The 19,634-nt window shown below is 40.8% G+C and overlaps 2 protein-coding genes across 2 annotated transcripts in view; one reads left to right on the top strand and one right to left on the bottom strand.

The window, feature by feature from the left end:
* Window positions 1–8,399: 8,399 nt before the first annotated feature.
* On the bottom strand, window positions 8,400–17,777 carry pitpnbl (phosphatidylinositol transfer protein, beta, like). Its single transcript, XM_072692848.1, has 11 exons — window positions 17,700–17,777; window positions 17,150–17,180; window positions 16,688–16,833; window positions 15,257–15,348; window positions 11,643–11,650; window positions 11,435–11,509; window positions 11,251–11,334; window positions 10,917–10,994; window positions 10,672–10,779; window positions 10,355–10,477; window positions 8,400–9,438 (listed from the first exon to the last, which is right to left on the bottom strand). The coding sequence occupies exons 1-11, from the start codon at window positions 17,717–17,719 to the stop codon at window positions 9,391–9,393; spliced, it is 813 nt and encodes a 270-aa protein (XP_072548949.1). The 5' UTR covers window positions 17,720–17,777; the 3' UTR covers window positions 8,400–9,390.
* sh2b1 (SH2B adaptor protein 1) overlaps window positions 17,254–19,634 on the top strand; it is a 19,167-nt gene continuing 16,786 nt past the window's right edge. Inside the window, exon 1 of the mRNA XM_072692846.1 lies at window positions 17,254–17,322. The gene's annotated coding sequence lies outside the window, so the exon portion shown is untranslated. The remainder of the gene's footprint in view (window positions 17,323–19,634) is intronic.

Below are 19,634 nucleotides of genomic sequence, written 5' to 3'. Positions count from 1 at the left end.
CTATCAGCAGCTTGCTTGCTTATTAGCCCCAATTAGCTACCTTCACTAGCTTCCTGTTTAAACTAATAAACAGCTGTATAGATAGATATGTATCTTAACTTTATAGCTTTATAAACATTACAGTTTACTGTTAACATGTACAGTGTATGAGGCTGGTTGACATGTTTATCTGCTACTTATTTTAAGGAGTTCTGTGGGAGCTGTGATTATTTAGACATGTATGATGCTAACTGGCAGGGTATAAACATCCATTGTTAGCTACACTAGCCTTGTAGCTTTAGAGCAAAACATAGTAAAGTAGCATGTCTTCATTAGTTAAATAAGTTTGAGGTAAGGGAGAAAGAGTCGGAATCTGATTTTTAAGCTTTTCTGAAACTATTCTTTTCTGATTTGGGTGGATCAGCTCTGGGGAAAGCTGCATGGACTGAATCACAGCAAAATCACTGTCTATTCGAAATCATCCGGCTTATTAGTGAAGCGGAAGAGGATATAGTGCAGGAACCATAGTGTATCATCATCTTTTGAGAACAGAAGCAGAGCCTCATGTTCCCCTGCTCTTTAGCTCAGCCCCACCAGCAGCTCCAGATATATTAGTGACCCGGGTAAGCCAGCCGGCTGGGGCGGCTGCTGGTCACATCTGTTGCTGCAGTAACTAAGCCTGCAGAGTCTTTCTCTCTCACCCGCTCCACACACATACACACACAGTTACATCACAGCACCATGAGATCCTACTTAGTTTCCTGCACAGAAGTCATGCAAATATAATTACACTCATTTGACTTTTATCTGAAAGAATGCACAGAGCGTGTATGTGTGGGTCTGGAGTTACCAGATGGTAAGAGGATAAGGATTACACACAACAAAACAAACAACCATAAAAGCACTGCATAGAGAATTAGGTCCACATCTTAGTGGTCCTGCAGGGTGTGTATCGATCAGTTGTCCCTGGGTCCCCATGAGAATAGCTACACTCCAAGCAATAAAGGGATCAAAGTTCATTTGACAATATAATAGTGGAAACTCTTTGGTGCTCTGTATGATCAAAATTTAAAAGGTTCTTTAAAGAACCATCTGCAAGAGGTTTTCGGTTAAGGACCATTTAAACATTAGCTATAAAACAATAGCCATGGTTCTACATTACAGTGGTTCTCAAACTAGTCCTCAAGAACCTGCATGTTGATGCAATGTTAAGATTTTGTAATTAAAAAATTCAGCGCAGCTGGATGTGAGACCCAAAAGCAGATGATGTAACGCCATACCAGCCTTCCTTTAATCCCACTGTATAGGCACTCTTGGAGGGTTACTTTCTCCATATCCATATTAATCCCACCTCTCCGTCTCTTTTTCCGAGCAGCTCTTAGTGTGCTTAATCCAGTGTAACTACATGTAAGCAGGATGTCTCCTGTTCCGTGACTTTCCTGATGACGTAAATTCTCTTGGTCTTAATTTGGCTGACCTGTGACTCCATAGGATAGTGTGGGTGCTTGATGCTCCTCTAAAAGAAGGAACGGTGATAAATGAGGTTTAATCCCCCTCTTTGTCAACTGTTTGGTTTCTATAGTGCTGTAAATATAGAACCAGTCATTGTACTTTGTAAAGGCTCTCTGCAGTGTTAAAACACATTTATTTATACAGTGAAATACATTTGATCCTTCTTTGGCTGATGGGCAGTGCAATTCACTTACGGCCTTTAGAGAGCCACAGCATTTGTAAAAATGATTAAACACAGTGCATACACATTTACCTGCTCTGGAAGGTTTGACCATCTCTAGTCTTCCAACGACTGCATGAGGACATTAAAGGACAGCAGGTTTATTATTAAGAGCCATTGAAAATACATTACACAATAATTAAACAATAAGTAACTAAACTTCTTGATTATATTATAGGACATAATTAAATACCTTCCAAATATGCAATGACCTGGAATGTGACTGTTCATTTTTAAATAGAGCATGTTGCAAATGAAACCGGTTTATTGCATTTTAACATTCTAGTTTAAAACACAGTGCTGTTACTGTTACTGTCAGTATGTATTTTTGTTGATTTGCTTTTAGGTCACCTAAATATGCAGTGTTCAGAGTCGTAGAATTCCAGACAAGTCAGCATTAGCATCTTCAAGATTAAACACCTGGAACACTGACTCTTACAAGTCTGCATGCTTGTAAATTAACATCATTCAATCATTGTAGCATATACAGGAGGTGCATTTGCATTTTTAGCATTTAGCTGACACTCTTATCCAGAGCAACTTACAAGGTTACTCATATTACAGAGGTGGGCCAATGCAGTGTTAGGAGTCTTGCCCAAGGACTCTTATTGGTGTAGCGCAGCATAGTCACCCAGCCCAGGAATCAAACCCTGGTCTCCCACATGGTGTGGTAGCTCATTGGCAGGTAGTGATCTTATCTGTTGCGCCACACCAACCCCCACGGATATGGCGACGGAAAGACTTAGTAGTGGCGGAAGTAAGCGGTCAGAGTATGAGAGCTGTCGTCTTTAGGCAGCAGAGTGCTCATTGACGTGTTTGAAAGATTCTGACCAATCACAGGTGCCCTGAAATCACTATACTATATAAAAGAAAGACTCAAATATGGAGTCTGGATACAGAGAGAAACATAAGTGCAGGTAGAGTTTATTAGAAGTCACAAAACAGATAACCAAAAGCAACAAAAAACTCAAACACACAGGAACCAAACAAGCTAAACTAGCCAAAGGAACCAAACAGGAACTCAGCAGCCCGCGCAAACAAATCCTGAACTGCCATAAATGCACATGAACAAACCCAGACCCAACCAGAAACAGTCAAACAAAGGGAGTACTTTTACAAACAGACCAACAAGCAAGACCTAAGACTAACAAGAGGGCGGAGTTACAAAGGAGGCACAGGTGGGAGTACTAATGACAAGGCGTGACTAAAAACAAACATAAACAGAGCCATGAGCTAATGTGCATGTGGCAGGGCAAAACAGAGACACAGACCAGGAAAGGAAAACACAAACACAAGGACAAAACAAAGACACTCTGTTACAGAAAGGAAGGACAGACGAAATCCACTGTTGAAATACTTAAATTGAATGAGAGTGTTTGACCAGGTTTCCAAAGCTATTCTGGTTTTATCCAGCTCTAGCTGAGAGCTATTACAGTGGTTAAGTGAATCATTCAGTAATGTAGGACTCACCTATGTACAGTGCTGCTAGAAGGTTTGTGAATGCACTGAGTTGAAGCAGTTTTGAGCAGAAATGTCTCTTACCTATACTGCAGCACTGATCAGTAGTCACTGGAAACATCTGGTTTCAATTATTGCTGCTTCATGGGTCACAGCAGAGGCGTCCACATACTTTTGCATCCTAACAAAGATAATTAATGTTGGATAATTTTTCTCAGGAAATGTAAGAAACTTTAATGGTTTGTGTCTTTTGTTTAAATGGATGCTATTTATCCAGCGTGGCGGTGAGGAGGCATGAGAGAGCTGTGGGCCCGCCCACGTCGCCACCCTACACCCTCCTGATGCCGTTCACCTGTGGCCATTCAGGCCCAGATGGCGGCATAAAAGGGCCTGCTCAGGCCTACACAGGAGAAAAGAGCAAATGTGGTAAGTACAAGGACTGAACTGCCAGAGGTTACTAAGACACTGTGCATGTGTGTTGAGCCCATTAGAGCCCCTGTTAGGCTTATGTTCTGTTGAAGGTTTTGTTTGGGTGTGGTGAAGGGTATGATAAAGAAATGTTAAAATAAAGGTTTGAGAGTTACTTGAGCTGTTTGTCGGTTCATGGTGGCTATGCCTGTTTTCTCAGGGGCTTGCCACACCAGTTTTAGAACCTGAGATAAGAACTTAATTCTATTTTAAGTCAAATATGTACAGAAATGGTGGGAAGGTATTGAATAGTAGGCTCAGATACTGCAAATGATTTCATAAAACCAACAAACCAATGCTCTGAATAGAACTGAAGGTGAGAATTAATGATCTTCAGTTTTTCATGCTTGAAGGACAAGAAGTTCATAAGCTTTTTACATCATACTGTATCGTGGGTGTTTAATGTTAATTGCTTCATGAAAGTGTTGCCTAGCTTGTCACTGTGGTGATGTCTTTAAGGATATGTCTTCAGTACCTTAACAGTACAGGAACATGCCTGTACCATATTTTTGCTGTTACATTTTCTCCACACCTTTCTTTATATATAATAGAATTTAAGATTGTATTAAAGATAATGAAACTAGACTTTTGAGGACCATGTTGTAGCTATGAATTCATTAATTCTTTTTTTTTTTCTATTACATGATTAGTTTTGTTTTAATCAGATTATCATTGAAGACTCAACCTTTACTTAATAATTCCATTTGGTTGGTGTCTACTTTGAGTGAGCTCTTCCTGCTTGTAGACCTAAAGCCTATATTGCCCCAGAATGAACACCCCTTTAAAAGCAAATACAAGTGCTTGGTTTCCTATTAAGTTATGAAGCTGTTTTAGCCATATGAGTGAGGTATGTACCACCTGCTGACCTCAGCACCTGACTAAACAGATCCACATTCTTGGTGGGCAGGAAAATTGGGCTAGGTTAAAAACCTCTGTCCATATTGCACACTAATCTGGCACACGTGCTGCCTTAAGTGAGCTAAATCTGTCTCCTTCATCACAGGAGTATAAAGGGGACAAATCTCTGAAAATATAACTCCTTGATTCTGCAAATCCTCATCTGATGACCGTAACCCTGCCCACAGGGCTATGAACTTGAGTATTGTAAGATGTGCTTCTTAAACACTGCTTTAAAAAAGTAGCCATACATAGACACTTGGTCCACTTTCTCCTGAATAAGACAGTCAAGTTAGACTAATGCTTTTTTTTTTTTTTTTTTTTTTTTTTTAAATGGCTTAGACACAAAGGACATTTACACAACAGCATTTATTTATTGCCTTCAATTTCTGAATGTCAAGAACAGATCTGGTCACTTTAAACCTCATTCAATTACTTGAAAAATGAGCTTGAGAACTAAAGTCTGACCCAGTCTGAAGCTGTTGGCTTATACCTGCATGATTTTCTGTACTGTAGTGCTTCCAATGAGGAGCTCACTGCATTAACAATCAGGTGTTAAGTCATTTTTTTTTTTGTGTAGTGCTTTTTACAACTGTAATGCAGCTTTATATAGTTAAAGAAAAGCTGAAAGGAGAAGATCCTTGAACTTTTGCAGATCTGCAATCTGCAACAGCATTAAAAGCTTTGCCTGAAAAATAAATACAGAGTAGAGAGAGACAGTAGAAGGTAAACATGATAAAGGACACATTACTTAAAAGTAGCATTATGCAAAAACCTAGTGTTTCTTGCTCAGAAAGAAACTTGTGGACTGAAGTAGTACATCTATATTTTACAATTTAGCTTAAATGAGGTTACACAGTTTACGCATTGTCTCGCCCCTTCACCAAAGTTACATAGTGCAGTAAGCAGAGTACTGAGCCCAGAGTGAGCCAGTGGTGCAGCACTGATTTTGAAGCAGTTATTGTAAGATAAAAATCTACATACTGTTGCTTTAATTGTATAAAAGCGGTATCTACCATCGCAAAATACCACAACGAGAAAAAGCAGTGGTCTATCAGGTGTAACATCACATTATTCTTGACTGCAACTGTAGGTATCCTATTAGGCATAAAGATTGCTGTACGTTGACCCACTGCCAACTCAAACCCAGTGCTCCTGGTAGCTGTAGATGCTAGGCCTTTATCTGTAACAATTACTGAATTAGACTGGAGTTATATAAAGGAATAAAAAGCACAGAATCATCAGGTAACACTATTTTGATGATCCCCTGTAGATGCTTTGTAGGTGATAAACTTGGGACACATACATATACTCTAAATTAAAGACACATTAACCAACCTTCACTCACTACTGTATATACCCTCATGTTCTACAAGCTCTGTATTAGATCCAACCAAGTTATTTTCTTTGAGGTGCTGAAGAAGCCCTAATGTCTCTACATGCACTACTTCCATGTATACAGACAACTGATACCGTGCGGCATCTACTGGTCAAAATGAGCATTACAGAGTAAAGTGTTTTCAGAGGCAAGTGATGAAGTTGACGAGTGGTCCAGCGGGATAAGGCGCCGTCACGATGACCAGTCATGCTTCTAGCCATCGGCACCTGAGAGCACAACTAGCTTTGCTCTCTCTACATCACTCCAGTTCGGTGCTGGCCGGCCTGCTGGACGACGCACCCACCTTCTCCCCGACATGGGCCGATTCTCAACCTGCGTTCTTGTGTGTTCCTGTGGACTTAAGAAACGTCATCATGATGGATAATCATGTCATATATAGCTCCCACATGGAAAACTGACCTGTAATAAGCTCCAACTCTACAAAGCTGTGGGTTATTAGCTGAGGAGTTAAATCAGGTGTGTTTAAGGGGTTAAATGCTGACCTCTGCAGCGCTGTAGGCTCTCTGTAGGCGAGAGCATCACATAACGCATGTCTGTCTGCAGTGTCAGACTGACGTCAGATTATGAGTATTGTAATAACTTGTCTATAAACTAGGTATCGTAATGTTGCCACCACCTTTGTTGATCCGGAAGGGTCCGGAGTAGAGGCAGCATCTAATATACAAAATAGGAGTGAGCAGGTAAAGGAGTCCTACGATCACCGGCCAGAATAACAGTTACCCCGTCCCCCTCACCCCTCACCCCTCATCCTCTAAACTCCAGCCATTATAAAGACACGTAAAGGACGCAGACGCTTTTAGACAAACACTCAACTCCCCTGAGGAGAAGACCCTCCTCCGATGTCTAGGAAGCTGACGTCACCTCAACTCTTCCCCGCAGAGCTGCACCACCATGGGCCACTGCTCAATGCTCCATGAACTTCGGCTGGGCAGGAGCCAGTCACACGACTCACGCCGCTGCTTCTCTAATCCCTAAACTATCTAAACTACAGGAGGCAATTAGACCTCCCCTCCTTCTACTGCCCTACTGCCCCACTGCCCCCTCGACTCTCCATCTCCAACAACCGCGAGCATCCCCTCCCAACCTGATTACAGCTGCATGACTCCCACACTCCTCTCCACACACCAGACGAAGAGCCCACGTTTCCCTCCTCACTCTCCTTTTCACCTCTCACCAACTCAACCCCCCCCCCACCGGTGCGGCCACTCACCAATCAGAGGCCCCGCCCTCTCCCCCTCACTCCCTTCCCTCACTCCCTCCACTCACTCACTACAGCATGCAATTAGCTCACTGCATCGTCTAAATAAACTTAATAAACTTAAGAAGTGTGTTTTTAAAAGACAACGAATGGATTCAGTGATACTTACTTTTATTTGCTGATGGACTCTGACTGATTGGACAATGATTACCATTCCTTGTGTTCACAGCTTTGTTCACAGGTTCGCGTTCAGCTCTGACTGCTACTGTACATTAATGTAAAAGTGAAGAGGATCCTGATGGTATTAATTTTAGAACTGATTTAAATCAAGCAGGATTTAAGCTTAAATAAACATAAGTATGGCAAATAGGTGTCAGATATCACAGCACTGGTCATGGATATAACAACATAAAAAATTCTGAAAATCAGTTCGAGACTCAAATCTGCAAATTCACCAATAAAAACTACATAAGAAAAAAAGTTTAAACAACAGTGGAAAAGATCTGTAAACAGTAGCAGTAACCACGCTATGCTACACACAATCCTCTTCATAAAGTCACTGAGGTTGTGATCAGCTCTCTCTTTGCCCCTACAGTATTTTACACCTGTCCTCCGCAATCAAAATCTAGATCAGTTGTTTATTCACTAAGGAATGTATATTGAAATAAGTGAAATCAAGAAATTTCAAGAGGATTTTTAGATCATTTTAATTCTCTTATTTTAACTCTGCCTCTCAGTTTAACACTGGAGAAGCACATTAACAAGCTCTAGGACAGATCTTTTCTTGATAAGGGCTGAACCAATCACCTTTTATTCCCTTCATTTTTTAAGTAAAATAAATAGACAAATACATGACAGTATCTTCATAATTCATTATTTCAAAATACATTATACATACACTTAGATGATAAGTTGAGCTTTTGTGTATGAGGCATTAGGTGGCTTCATTATCACAGCTCCTTCCTTTAACTCGGCCATATCTCTAATCCTAGCTCCACTTATCAGAGGGCTTCTGGTCTTCTACCACAGAGGCCAAATTTCTCTCCCTTCTCTTAGTCTTCCCCCACTTTATCATGCACTAATGCCATGGTCTAAACTTACAAATGTTCCAACAAGAGTCTAGCTACCAATATATACACAATAAAGACAAATGTATACTATGATAAAAGAGCTATCAGCACCTCACCGGGTTGATCCACTTTCAGTTCACAGACTGAAAAAACACTGCTTTTCTCCACACAGAGGAACGTGAACACACAGACGGCTCATGACAGTCAATTATATTTGTTTTTATTTTGTCATTACATTTTTGTAAATCGGACTTGGTTCCAAAAGTTCTGACCCGCTTCACCCCAGTGGGGAGGCGTGGCGTGCTGCATGTCAGTCAAAAGTGTGAGAGGCTTCAAGGGTCTTACACTTGAGTTAAAAACAGTCTCATCCATACAGCTCCTCTCACCCAGCAACGAGGACGCTCACACTGCATCAAGCCTTCAGTGCAGAGAGAAATCCAAAAAACACAAAGCCAAAGAGAGGCTCCGTCCATCGTGCTTTTCGAGTTTCATATGAGGAAAAACAAGCAATCGTTATACTATTTTTTTTTCAGTTACCTGTGTAGTTTTTATTACACATGCCCTTCTCTTGTAGCGTACAGTAAGTTCCCCCACAGAGAATTCATAAACATAATGAATTTTAATTGCAATAAGTAAATCGCTTAGTCTTTTATTCATGGTTGAAATACATGTTTAGTGAAATGCGTCCCCAAACCTTTTTTTTTTGTAAAACTTGGCCCTTAGGACCCCACTGGCACACTGAGTAAAAAGCTGATGGTTGCGAAATGAACCAAAAACCATAAAACAGTTATAATACTTAATTATAAAAAGAAACGCCGACATTACTTAACACGCTTTAAGTAAGATCCCAAAGAATTTGGCAGCAAATGATGAGGTTCGAGTCAAACTGCACCGCCACAAATACACACACACACATTTTACACGTGCACACGCATGTGCACACATACACTCACTTACTCACTCACTCACTCTCTTACACACACACACACACACACACACACACACACACACACACACACACACACACACACACACACTCGGCAAATGATAATGGACACTTCCTGGGTAAGAGATGACCGTTCGGAAGGGCTTGGTGAAGTGGCACATTGTGATTGGCCATGTGAGGACTGAAGGAGGTAAAACAAAAAGTAGCCCCAGTTTTTCTTTCCATCCCTCGTGCGTTCCCGCTCTAGTCTTCCCCTGCTTTCATACCTCGAACTGATCCTTCGTTACGCATCTGGAAAGAAAACAGTGAGACAGAGATGAGCAATATTGTACTGTACAGTGCAACATTTTATAATCGTGATACACAATATGCTTTCTCTAAACCTATAATGGACATTATCAGGGCTTAAAATCACTGACCAGCTGCATGTTTAATTACAAATAGCCAAATTTATTATAAATTAGTCCTGTTTAATTGGATAGAGTACAGTAAATGTATAAAATCTGCCCCTACTGGTGCATGCTGTCTGCATGTCAAAACATACAATAAATACTGTGCATCATATAAATGTCTTCAAATATTTGAATATAGTATTTTTACCATATCATCCACCTGTGAGTATGCAAAATTATTGTAAGATTCAAGATTTTAATTAGAAGTAACAAATGAATGCTAAACATTAATAATAATAATAATAATAATAATAATAAGTGTTTTTACACTTATGTACTTGCATAGAGGGCCCAACATTGGCAGCTTTAGGCTTGGGTACACTACACGACTTTTCAAGTCCTAGCAGATTAGAAAAAGAGTAGGCATCACACTTCCCGACTAAGTTTTGACTGTTCGTATGGCGAAAGGGGAAAAAGAAGAGATCATACACCACATAACTTTAACCTGTTGCTGAATCGAACCAAACATGCCCCAAAACACGTGTCCAGCGTTAGATTAAGTCGCTGACCAAAATATCAAATGTGTTGGATATGCTCCAACTGATCTGAAACATCATCAGACCAACTGTCTACTCACGCAAAATCTGCAGACAAGAGCCAACCAGCACAGACTTATCCAGACTGAATTAAATTCGGGGTGAAAATCTCATAGTGCAACCCCGGCTTTAGAAAGCACAGGTATTAAGGCCTTTGGTTCTATGTTATTAAAAATAAAACACAATACAGTGTTGTGTAGTTATTACGGCGACAGGTACCTGATCCAGTTCCCGCTGCGTCTCCTCCTCCATCCTGCGGATGTCATCCATGGTGAGATCCACCCAGCGGTCCAGCCAGCAGAACAGCTGACGGTGGAAATTAGTGAAGAGCCTCTTCTCTTGCTGCTCAGAAAGAAAGAAATAAAGGAAGACAAAACAGGGAGGTATTATTACATGACAGATATGACAGGAAATATCAGAGTGTGTATTCATCATACCCCTCCTTGTTTCCACACACAAACAAATATGAAGTTAGATGGAACAGGTCTAACTAAAAAAACAAAAAAACAAAAAAACAAAAAAAAAAACACTCTTACCTTGTGAATGAAGTTCTCCACACGCCCCTGCAGACCCCACCAACGGAAATGCACAGTCACCAACTTATATGCAGTCATGTAGGGACAGTTACTGTTATGAAGTTCCTTCTACAGAGGAGACAGTAACAGGAAGAATGAGGGAAAAAAGGTGTAAGTCAAACGAAAAGACAGTGTCACAGAATATCACCTTCTTTATGGAACATACAAACGTATGAACTAACGTAAAGAATGTAAGCAAGAGATACCTTCCATCCTGGTCCCAGCGGCCCTCTCCCAGTTTTCTCAGAGTGAAAAAGAGCTGGATCCTCATCTGGCTTATAGTCCTGAAATACACAAGTCAATGAAGTATCTGTGGTATCACCTAGAACACATCAATAACTAATAGGTTTTTTTTTTTGGCTACAGCTTGACAACAGGGATCTTGTGGTGCCACTGGAAGGCTTCACAGCAGTTTATGCAGGTTATAGATCCAAAAGTCCAAAGTGTATGAAATATAAATCAATATATTTCTTTCCAACTCTAAAACACAGGGAAACACAGTTTCTCAGAGTAGTAACCAGTATGTATTCTTTATCTTACCACATCATCCACCTGAGAACGATCTCCAATATCAATCGGCACCACCTCAATTTCCTCCCACTCCTCAGGGGGGAGTCCATGAGGCTGAAGGTTAAAGAAGCAGAAGTAGATGAAAATCAGATTCCAGATCAAGTAAATGACCAAGAAAAGGACTGAAATGACAAACTGAACTTCACTGACTTACATTATCAGTTGTTCCCAAGTCAGGTTTATGCCAAGTCTCAATCTTAATGAAAAAGTCATCTTTCATGTACTCATTCTGAGGGGGGTGGGGGGAGGAGATACACACTGCATTATGAACAGCCCACACAAGCTATACAATGATATATTGGATTATATGCATGACTTGAAAATGATAAATGACAACACTAAAAGAAAATAATTACACTTACTGTAACAACTGCAGTATTCCAATGTTAATTCGATGAAGCAGCAGAAGACGGAAGAAGAGAGAAAATTGTTACAGATAAAAATGTTGTCATGTCAAGTACTTGTTTATGTACAAGTCTATGTTTCTTAGTTCCTTCTAAGCAGTGATACTTTTACTGCCACTAGACCTGCCAAAACTGCAGTTCTACGTCTTCACAGATGTAACTAGACTTATGTGCCACATCTTATTGTAAAGGTAAGGTAAAGGTAAAGGTGCACGTATTTGTCACTGTACAGTGTGCACTGTACAGCGAAATGGGTCCTCCGCATTTAACCCATCTGTGGTAGTGAACACACACACACACACACACACACACACACACACACACACACACACACACACACACACACACACACACACCCAGAGCGGTGGGCAGCCATCTCCAGCGCCCGGGGAGCAGAAAGGGGAAAGGGCCTTGCTCAAGGGCCCAACAGTGGCAGCTTGCCAAGCCCGGGAATCGAACCCACAACCCTGTTATCGATAACCCGGTGCTATTTTATAGGTTTGGAAACCATACTCACCCTGGCTTAATTTGCAATATCTCTGAGAGAAATACCAACACTCAAAATGTTATAATGGTCTATCTGTAGCTGTATGTTAATTTCCCTTTTCTAGCCATTATGATAGTCCTGACTTGCAATATTGTGCACATACTGTGCAATAGCAGACTGTTCTGCATTGCTTTTGTATAGACAGTTTGAAAACCTGGATTGTTTGCATCAACCTACAAAGCTTCATTTACTACCATTACTACAGAATAACTGTACATTTATTATGTACAATTTCCTGAAAAAGCTCTGAAATGTACATTACTTTTCAGTTATTTTTCCATTTTGGCAGTTTACTTTTGTAATGCAGTGAATACCATTTCAGCCATTTCACTGGACTACTTAAATATCAAGTATCAACAAATAAATAGATAAATAAGTATGTCCTAAAATGGAACAGTATCTTATTCAAACTTAACAGTGTCTTACAAATCTGGGGAAATAATCTGTACACATTTTTCTGGGCAGGAAGCATTTTTTGTTTTAAGAATACAGTTTAAATACAAATCAATAATACAAAGTGCTTTTCCAATTTTCCAACATGCTTGTGAGTAAAAGCTAGTCTTTACAGTTCCCATCCAATATTTAGTTAGAGCTGGGCAATATGACAATATTTTATTGCATTGTGATAAATTGTTATTGTGATAACAATATGCTTTCTAAGCATATCGAGGACACTGTTAGTGCTTAATAAACACTGATCAACTGCCAGTTTCTTTACAAACAGTGTAATTAGACTGGTTTAATTAGATGAAGAGCAGCAGATATCGAATGAAAATCACTGTATTCAGTACAGGAGAATATCTCAATAATAGTTAAGAAGAATCTGTTGCTACTGATGTTAGCCCAACAGTGTCTCTACAGCCAAGAAAGCCCAACAGTGTCTCTACATCCTCCGGAAGCTGAGAAAGGCCCGTCTCCCTCCACCCATCCTCACCCTCTTCTATAGGGGAACCATAGAGGGCATCCTAAGCAGCTGCATCACTGCCTGGTTTGGGACCTGCACAGCCTTTGACCGCAAGTCCCTCCAACGCATTGTGAGGACAGCTGAGAGGATCATCGGAGTCTCTCTCCCCTCCGTCATGGACATTTACACCACCCGCTGTATCCGCAAAGCAACCAGCATTGTGGATGACTCCACCCACCCTTCACACAGACTGTTCTCCCTCCTGCCATCAGGAAGAAGGTACCGCAGCATCCGGTCCAACACGACCAGACTCTGCAACAGCTTCTTCCCCCAAGCCATCAGACTCCTCAACACAACTCAACTTCTGAACTGATATCTTTCTGGTACATGTACACTCTCCCTCCCTCCCTCCCTCCCTCCCTCTCCAACCATTTACCCCAGATAACATGGGAAGCATTTTTTGCACAAGCATTTGCACTAATAACTTTACTACCTCACTGGACTCTATTTATTGCACATTGCACAATTTGCACACTACCGTCAATTATTTATTATCCTCTGTCTGTACTGTGTTGTGTTGTCTGTCTGCACTTGTTTGTTTGTGTTGCACTTGTGTCTTGTATGCACTGTCTATGTTGCACCATGGTCCTGGAGGAACGTTGTTTCGTTTCACTGTGTACTCTGTATGTAGTTGAAATGACAATAAAACCCACTTGACTTGACTTGATCATGATAAATATTGTGTATCGGGGGGAGTTCAAAGAGAAGCAACCAACTCTGTTCTTCTAATCTTCAAATGGATACTAACTTTTTATATATTGTTTTTAAAGCAAATGTCAAGATAAGTAGTTTTAAACAATGTCATGGGTTTTCACCATATACTGAACAAATACAAACAATTCTTAATACACCCCTAATGTATTTTGCACATATTAACCATACAAGTACTGCTAATAATGAACAAATATTCCAACACAAACTATACACAGATGTGGTCTTTTTCATTGTTACACTAATAATGGACATGAACGTTTTAATTTTGGGGTGTTTCTAAAATCAACACAGGGTCAAAATTAAACATGGTTAAATATATATAGTAAGTGCACCTTGTTGGTAAACTTCTAGGAAGAACCAGTAGAGTTCAATTCAACGTGGTTTTTTTTGGCATGGAATCAACTTTCAAGCAGAGTCCCTGTATTTTCGAAAGGGTTGAGGTCAGAACTTCTGGAAGGCCATTCCAAAAGCTTAATATTAGCCTGCTTTATCTATTCCACAACCATGATGTGTGTTTGTCTTGCTGGAACACAGAATTGTGACCAGGTTTGAATGTCTAGCCGAGGGTTTGAGGTTATACTAAAGAATTCTAAGGTAGTCCTCTTTCTTCACTTTGTACAATGCACAGTGGTGGCGAATAGCTCCATTGGTGTCTGGTGACCAGCAAGCTTAACAGTTGGTAAATTTTTCTAGGGAATAAATGCCTCACCTTTTTTCCTGTCCAAACATTGCCTAAACTGACCATAAAACATTCCTCCTCTTTTTCTTTGTCCATATAGTGAACAGCAAACTTAATTTGAGCTGGGGCTAGCTGGAGCAGGGACTTCTTTCTTGGACTTCATAAATATCTAATCTAAAACTTTCCTGAATGTAGCCAGTGACACTGGTGTTCTAGCAGCTTCCAGGTCATGGCAGGCCAGGGTACAGCTAGTTCTGACCTGACCATCAGAACCATGTCTTCTCAGCTGAGGGTTACAGTTCGGGTCTTCTTCAGGGCCTTAGCAATGTGGCTACACCTCTCAATCCAAGAGCTGATCATCACAATCATCTTCCTCAGATTTACACTGAGCTCCTTGGACCTTTCTATTGTACTGTGCATTTATCAATCCGATATAGGCGAGTGTGTGTGTGTGTGTATAGTTTTGATCATATGTGTATTTTAGAACCCCCCTAAAATTTTAACCTTGTGCACCAAATTGTTTATGTAAACTTCTAACCACAACTGTACACATACACACATGCATCAGTAGCATAGTATCATAATATGAATGTAACAGCATGCAATAGCATCAACATACAAACATCCCCTCAAATTTAAAGCCAAACAGTAACTTAAGAGGTACTGACTGGTGCGACAGTAGGGATAGGCATTCCAGGCTTTCTCATGAAACACCAGGGCTCCCTCTGGGGCAAACATCTGAATGAAGCTGGGCACCTTGCTATAAGGAAAAGAACAGTTTTCTTTAAAACAAGTATGTAGATAGTATGTAGTTACTAAAATATATGATTTTATTTTTATCCTTATAAACAATATAGTTTTCTGAGAACACTGAGTATCATCATAACACTGACCAGCTCCAAGTTTCATTACAAATGACCATGCACCCTTAACCATCACTAAACATCTGTATTTAAAATTATTTCTCTTTTCATATCAGCGCTGTCACACACAAACCTCTTCAAAAATTTTATAAGAGGTGGAAAAATCATCTTAACTTTCAATGGAAGTCAATGTGAAAAGGTGAAATGGAAAATGTCAAAAAATTGAGATATGCTCTCAGCACCCATCCATATATACGATGTTGTGCAAATACTGTTTTGCTGTCCTGTCTAGTTAGTGTCACGTGTGTTTATTGACGGTTTCCACACTGTATCAGTGTTTTTCTCTGTAATGTGCTCCAGTTTTGTGACATCATGGGGCCTAAAGAATGACATTTTGCTCTAAGGTAAATTAACTATATTGAAAACTGACTACAAAAAACACTGGACTTTTCAAAGCCAAATATGAAAACATTTCTATGACAAATTATATCAGTTTAGGTGCAACAAACAGTGTTTCTTGAAAAAGCATTATTTTTCTTAGACAAAAACAGCGTCGACTCAGAGTCCTATTTAAAACACACTGCTCTTCCAGGAGCATGGATATTTATTTATGCTTAGGTGACCCATAACATATTTCACAGAGGAGTATGCTGGCACCAACATGTGAAACACAAACACTACATGGACAAAAGTATTGGGACACCAGTTCCACCATCTCTACTTTCCAGGGAATGCATTCTACTTGAGTTTGGAGCATTGCTGTGAGGATTTGATTGCATTTAGCAACAAAAGCATCAGTGAGGTCACCCCGCCTCATCCTCAACTCTCCAACTCATCCCAACAGTACTGAATGGAGCACCAGCCTTCATTCCAGAGAACAGAATTGAGCTTCACTCAATGCTGGAGCGCTTTATACCCTCTAGCCCACAACTGGCATTAGGCATTAGGTACCAACAGGCTCGTGTTAATGTGCTCCAGAGTCTCCTATTCTAGGCAATACATCTCTGTGACAGTGACTAGACAAGCTGTGTGAGAGTTTGGACACCTGTGTCAGCAATTGGGTGCAACTAGTAGCTGAATGCATTAGAAGGGGTGTCCATAAATATTTGGACATGTATGATGGGATTCCTCACCACAAATTAAGACTAAAAAAAACTTATGTTTGAGGTTCAACAGAGTTAACATAAGTCATATTCAGTTCCAGGGATCTGGAGAGGAGTGAAAGTGCATACGTACCTGTGTATGTGATAGATTTTGTGGGTGTATTGCCCCTTCTCCCCTTCCTTCTCGTACGGTTCATTTCGGAGCACTTCGATCCCCTCTCCCCCTCCCGTGTTGTTCTTACTGGCCTCGGCAACTGAGTACAGCTGGCCAACCTGGTACTGGGGAGGTGGGAGGTGGGGGGTGGGATTACATAAGTAACTAATGGCAACTAACCGCTAACACACCACACAGTGGGGTACAAGATTTAGTACAGAGCAATGCCACGGGACTAGCATGCCTATATTACCCATTTGCATCAGTGCATCGCTATTATTATTACTTATTTAGATAATTATTAAACAGCCTGCTTTAGCTACAGGGGTAATCTCCATAATACAAAGCTAGCAGTTAACGCTAGTTAGCTAATAGCTGTTGTCACAAAAGCTATCATGGGTCAAAAAAAAATAAGACCCATGCCTAAATGTGCTGACTTACCTCTTCTACTGAACATGGCAACACCACTTGACTGAAAGAGAAGCGAAAGAGAAGAGAAAGATGGGGTGTAAACAGAACTGGAGGATAAGTCAGGATAACGGACGTGTGGACATCACCGTCAGGCTAACATCCCGCACACCCCGGCGCCTTTAGCCCAGGGACGGGCGTAAACGGTGAGTCAACTCAGCCCTCCGTTAGGTGGCAATAACCCATTAATCCCGTTTACTCTGGCAAATATTTGCCGGCTAATGTCAGACGTACAAACTAAAGCATACTGAGAGTTTTTCCACAGAACTAGCAAGCAAGCCAGCTTCATCTCTGCACGGGTGTTTAATTTGTGACTCGCACCGCTAGCTAAGTTTAGCAACCAGGCTAGCTCGAGTGCCTAAGCCGAGCTAACGCTAACAGAGGACGGAGAAACCCAATCACTGTCTCGCATTAATCACTTGTTATGTAACACAAGGGTCTCCGTTGAGAAAGTGGTGTCTGGCTTAGCCAGAGGCACACGATTTACACGACAGAAACAGACGTTATACGAATGGCTACTCACTATTCCTTGACGAGTACCATCCCGAACCCGCACAGAACGGCAGCTACATTCAACAAACAGATTCTGCTCGGCGGAAACTGGACTATCGCGTTGGGATGCGTCATCAGGGAAGTGGGGGGCTTAAAGGGCCACTAGGGTCTGCCAGAGTAACCATGATGGGAAGGGAATGGATACAAGCACTGCTTTGAGGAAGATTAGTCCATGTGATCCTTCTACTAACTACCTTTAAAAAGGCATGGACTGTTTTCCACATCAGCACATCTTATTTTGAAAAGTTTGATAAATATGAGCTTTGTTTTCTGCAAAAGTAAAGGTAAAAAAGGTAGAGGTGCATGTATTTGTCACTGTACAGCAAAATGTGTATTTTGCATTTAATCCATCTGTGGTAGTGAACACACACACACACACACACACACACACTAGTGAACTGGGGGCAGTGAGTACACACCCACACCCAGAGCAGTGGGCAGCCAACTCCAGCACCCAGGGAGCAGAGAGGGTAAAGGGCCTTGCTCAAGGGCCCAACAGTGGCAGCTTGCCAAGCCTGGGAATCGAACCCACAACCCTGTTATCGATATCCCAGCGCTCTAACCTCTAAGCCACCACTGCCCCACAATAATTATTTATCTATTTATTTATCTATCTAATTATTTATCTATTTTTCTATCATACACACACACACACACTCTCTATTAGAACTATGGAGCAGTTAGTTAATAATATGGTGCACTCATCCCCTCCCGACACACACTCCTTACTCCACCCTTCGTTTTCTTGTATCCCGTCCTTCTTTCTAGCTTCCTGTTTGTATTTCTTTTTCTTTAATAATTTTGTTATTAAAACTAAACTCCTATGCATTTGATTGAAGATAAAAACCTATTTCTATTAAACAACAGAACTATTAATAAACATATTATTAATATTATTTTATTGTAATTATAGTAATAATATGATCAATATAGAGCCTCACCAACTAAACACTTTCCAAAGAATAAAGATTGTTTAACACTGAAGTATATACAGTATTTGGGCAAACGTATTGGACACCTGCTCATTTACCCTTTCTTCCAAAATCAGTGTCTATCCTGCTTTTGTTGGAGTAACTGTCTCTACTCTCCCGGGAAGACTTTCCACTAAATCTTCGAGGATTGCCATGGTTTGATAATCATGAGCTGGGGAGTTGATGATGAGGTGGGGTGTCTTCAAACAGTTGAGGTGTTTTCGGGCCGAAAACCTGCATCCCCATGGGCTCTTTGTGGATACATTTGGACACCCCTGATCTAATGAAAGTAACCTGTGTTCCTACACACAGCACATAGAATGCATCTGCATACTGCATCTACTGTAATAAGTTCAGGTAGTCTACATCACAAGCACCCTGTCTGTGCTGACCAATCAGACCAAAGGTAAGAGGGGTATCCTGTACTCTGTCATTTCAAACTGATGTTAAATAAAGCCATCATTTTTAGTTTATCTTGTGTTAGCTAGCACATCTGCTAGAGAACAGTGAATCACTTTCTAAAAGGACAAGTGTCTGAGCTTTCTACCGGTACGCTGCTGTTGCTTAGCAACAAGGAGACGAAACACAAAAAAGACTGTGCAGGACTGTGCAAGGCCTCAAAAAGCAGTGTGAACCCTCTTTATTCTGTAATGAGCTCTGCACTTATTCATCTGTTGCACCACATCAAAGTATTGCATCTTTTACAAGTTACTGAGTAGGAACCTGCTCACCTTCCAAAAAAATAAAGGGCCCTATTTTAGCGATCTTAGGCGAACCGTCAACTGTATGCCGTGCAGCTTGATTTAGGCCGTGGCAGTGTGCCTTTGCTATAGTAACGACAGAAAAAGTTCGCCTTGTGCAGCTCGAAACATGCAAAAGTCCTGCACTAGGTCTCTTATTATCAGGAGTGTGTTTTGGGCATAACGTGCAATAAA

This window comes from Salminus brasiliensis, chromosome 12 (genome assembly GCF_030463535.1).
Source record: "Salminus brasiliensis chromosome 12, fSalBra1.hap2, whole genome shotgun sequence".
Taxonomy (NCBI): Eukaryota; Metazoa; Chordata; class Actinopteri; order Characiformes; family Bryconidae; genus Salminus; species Salminus brasiliensis.
This window is presented reverse-complemented; position numbering and strand designations above follow the sequence as displayed.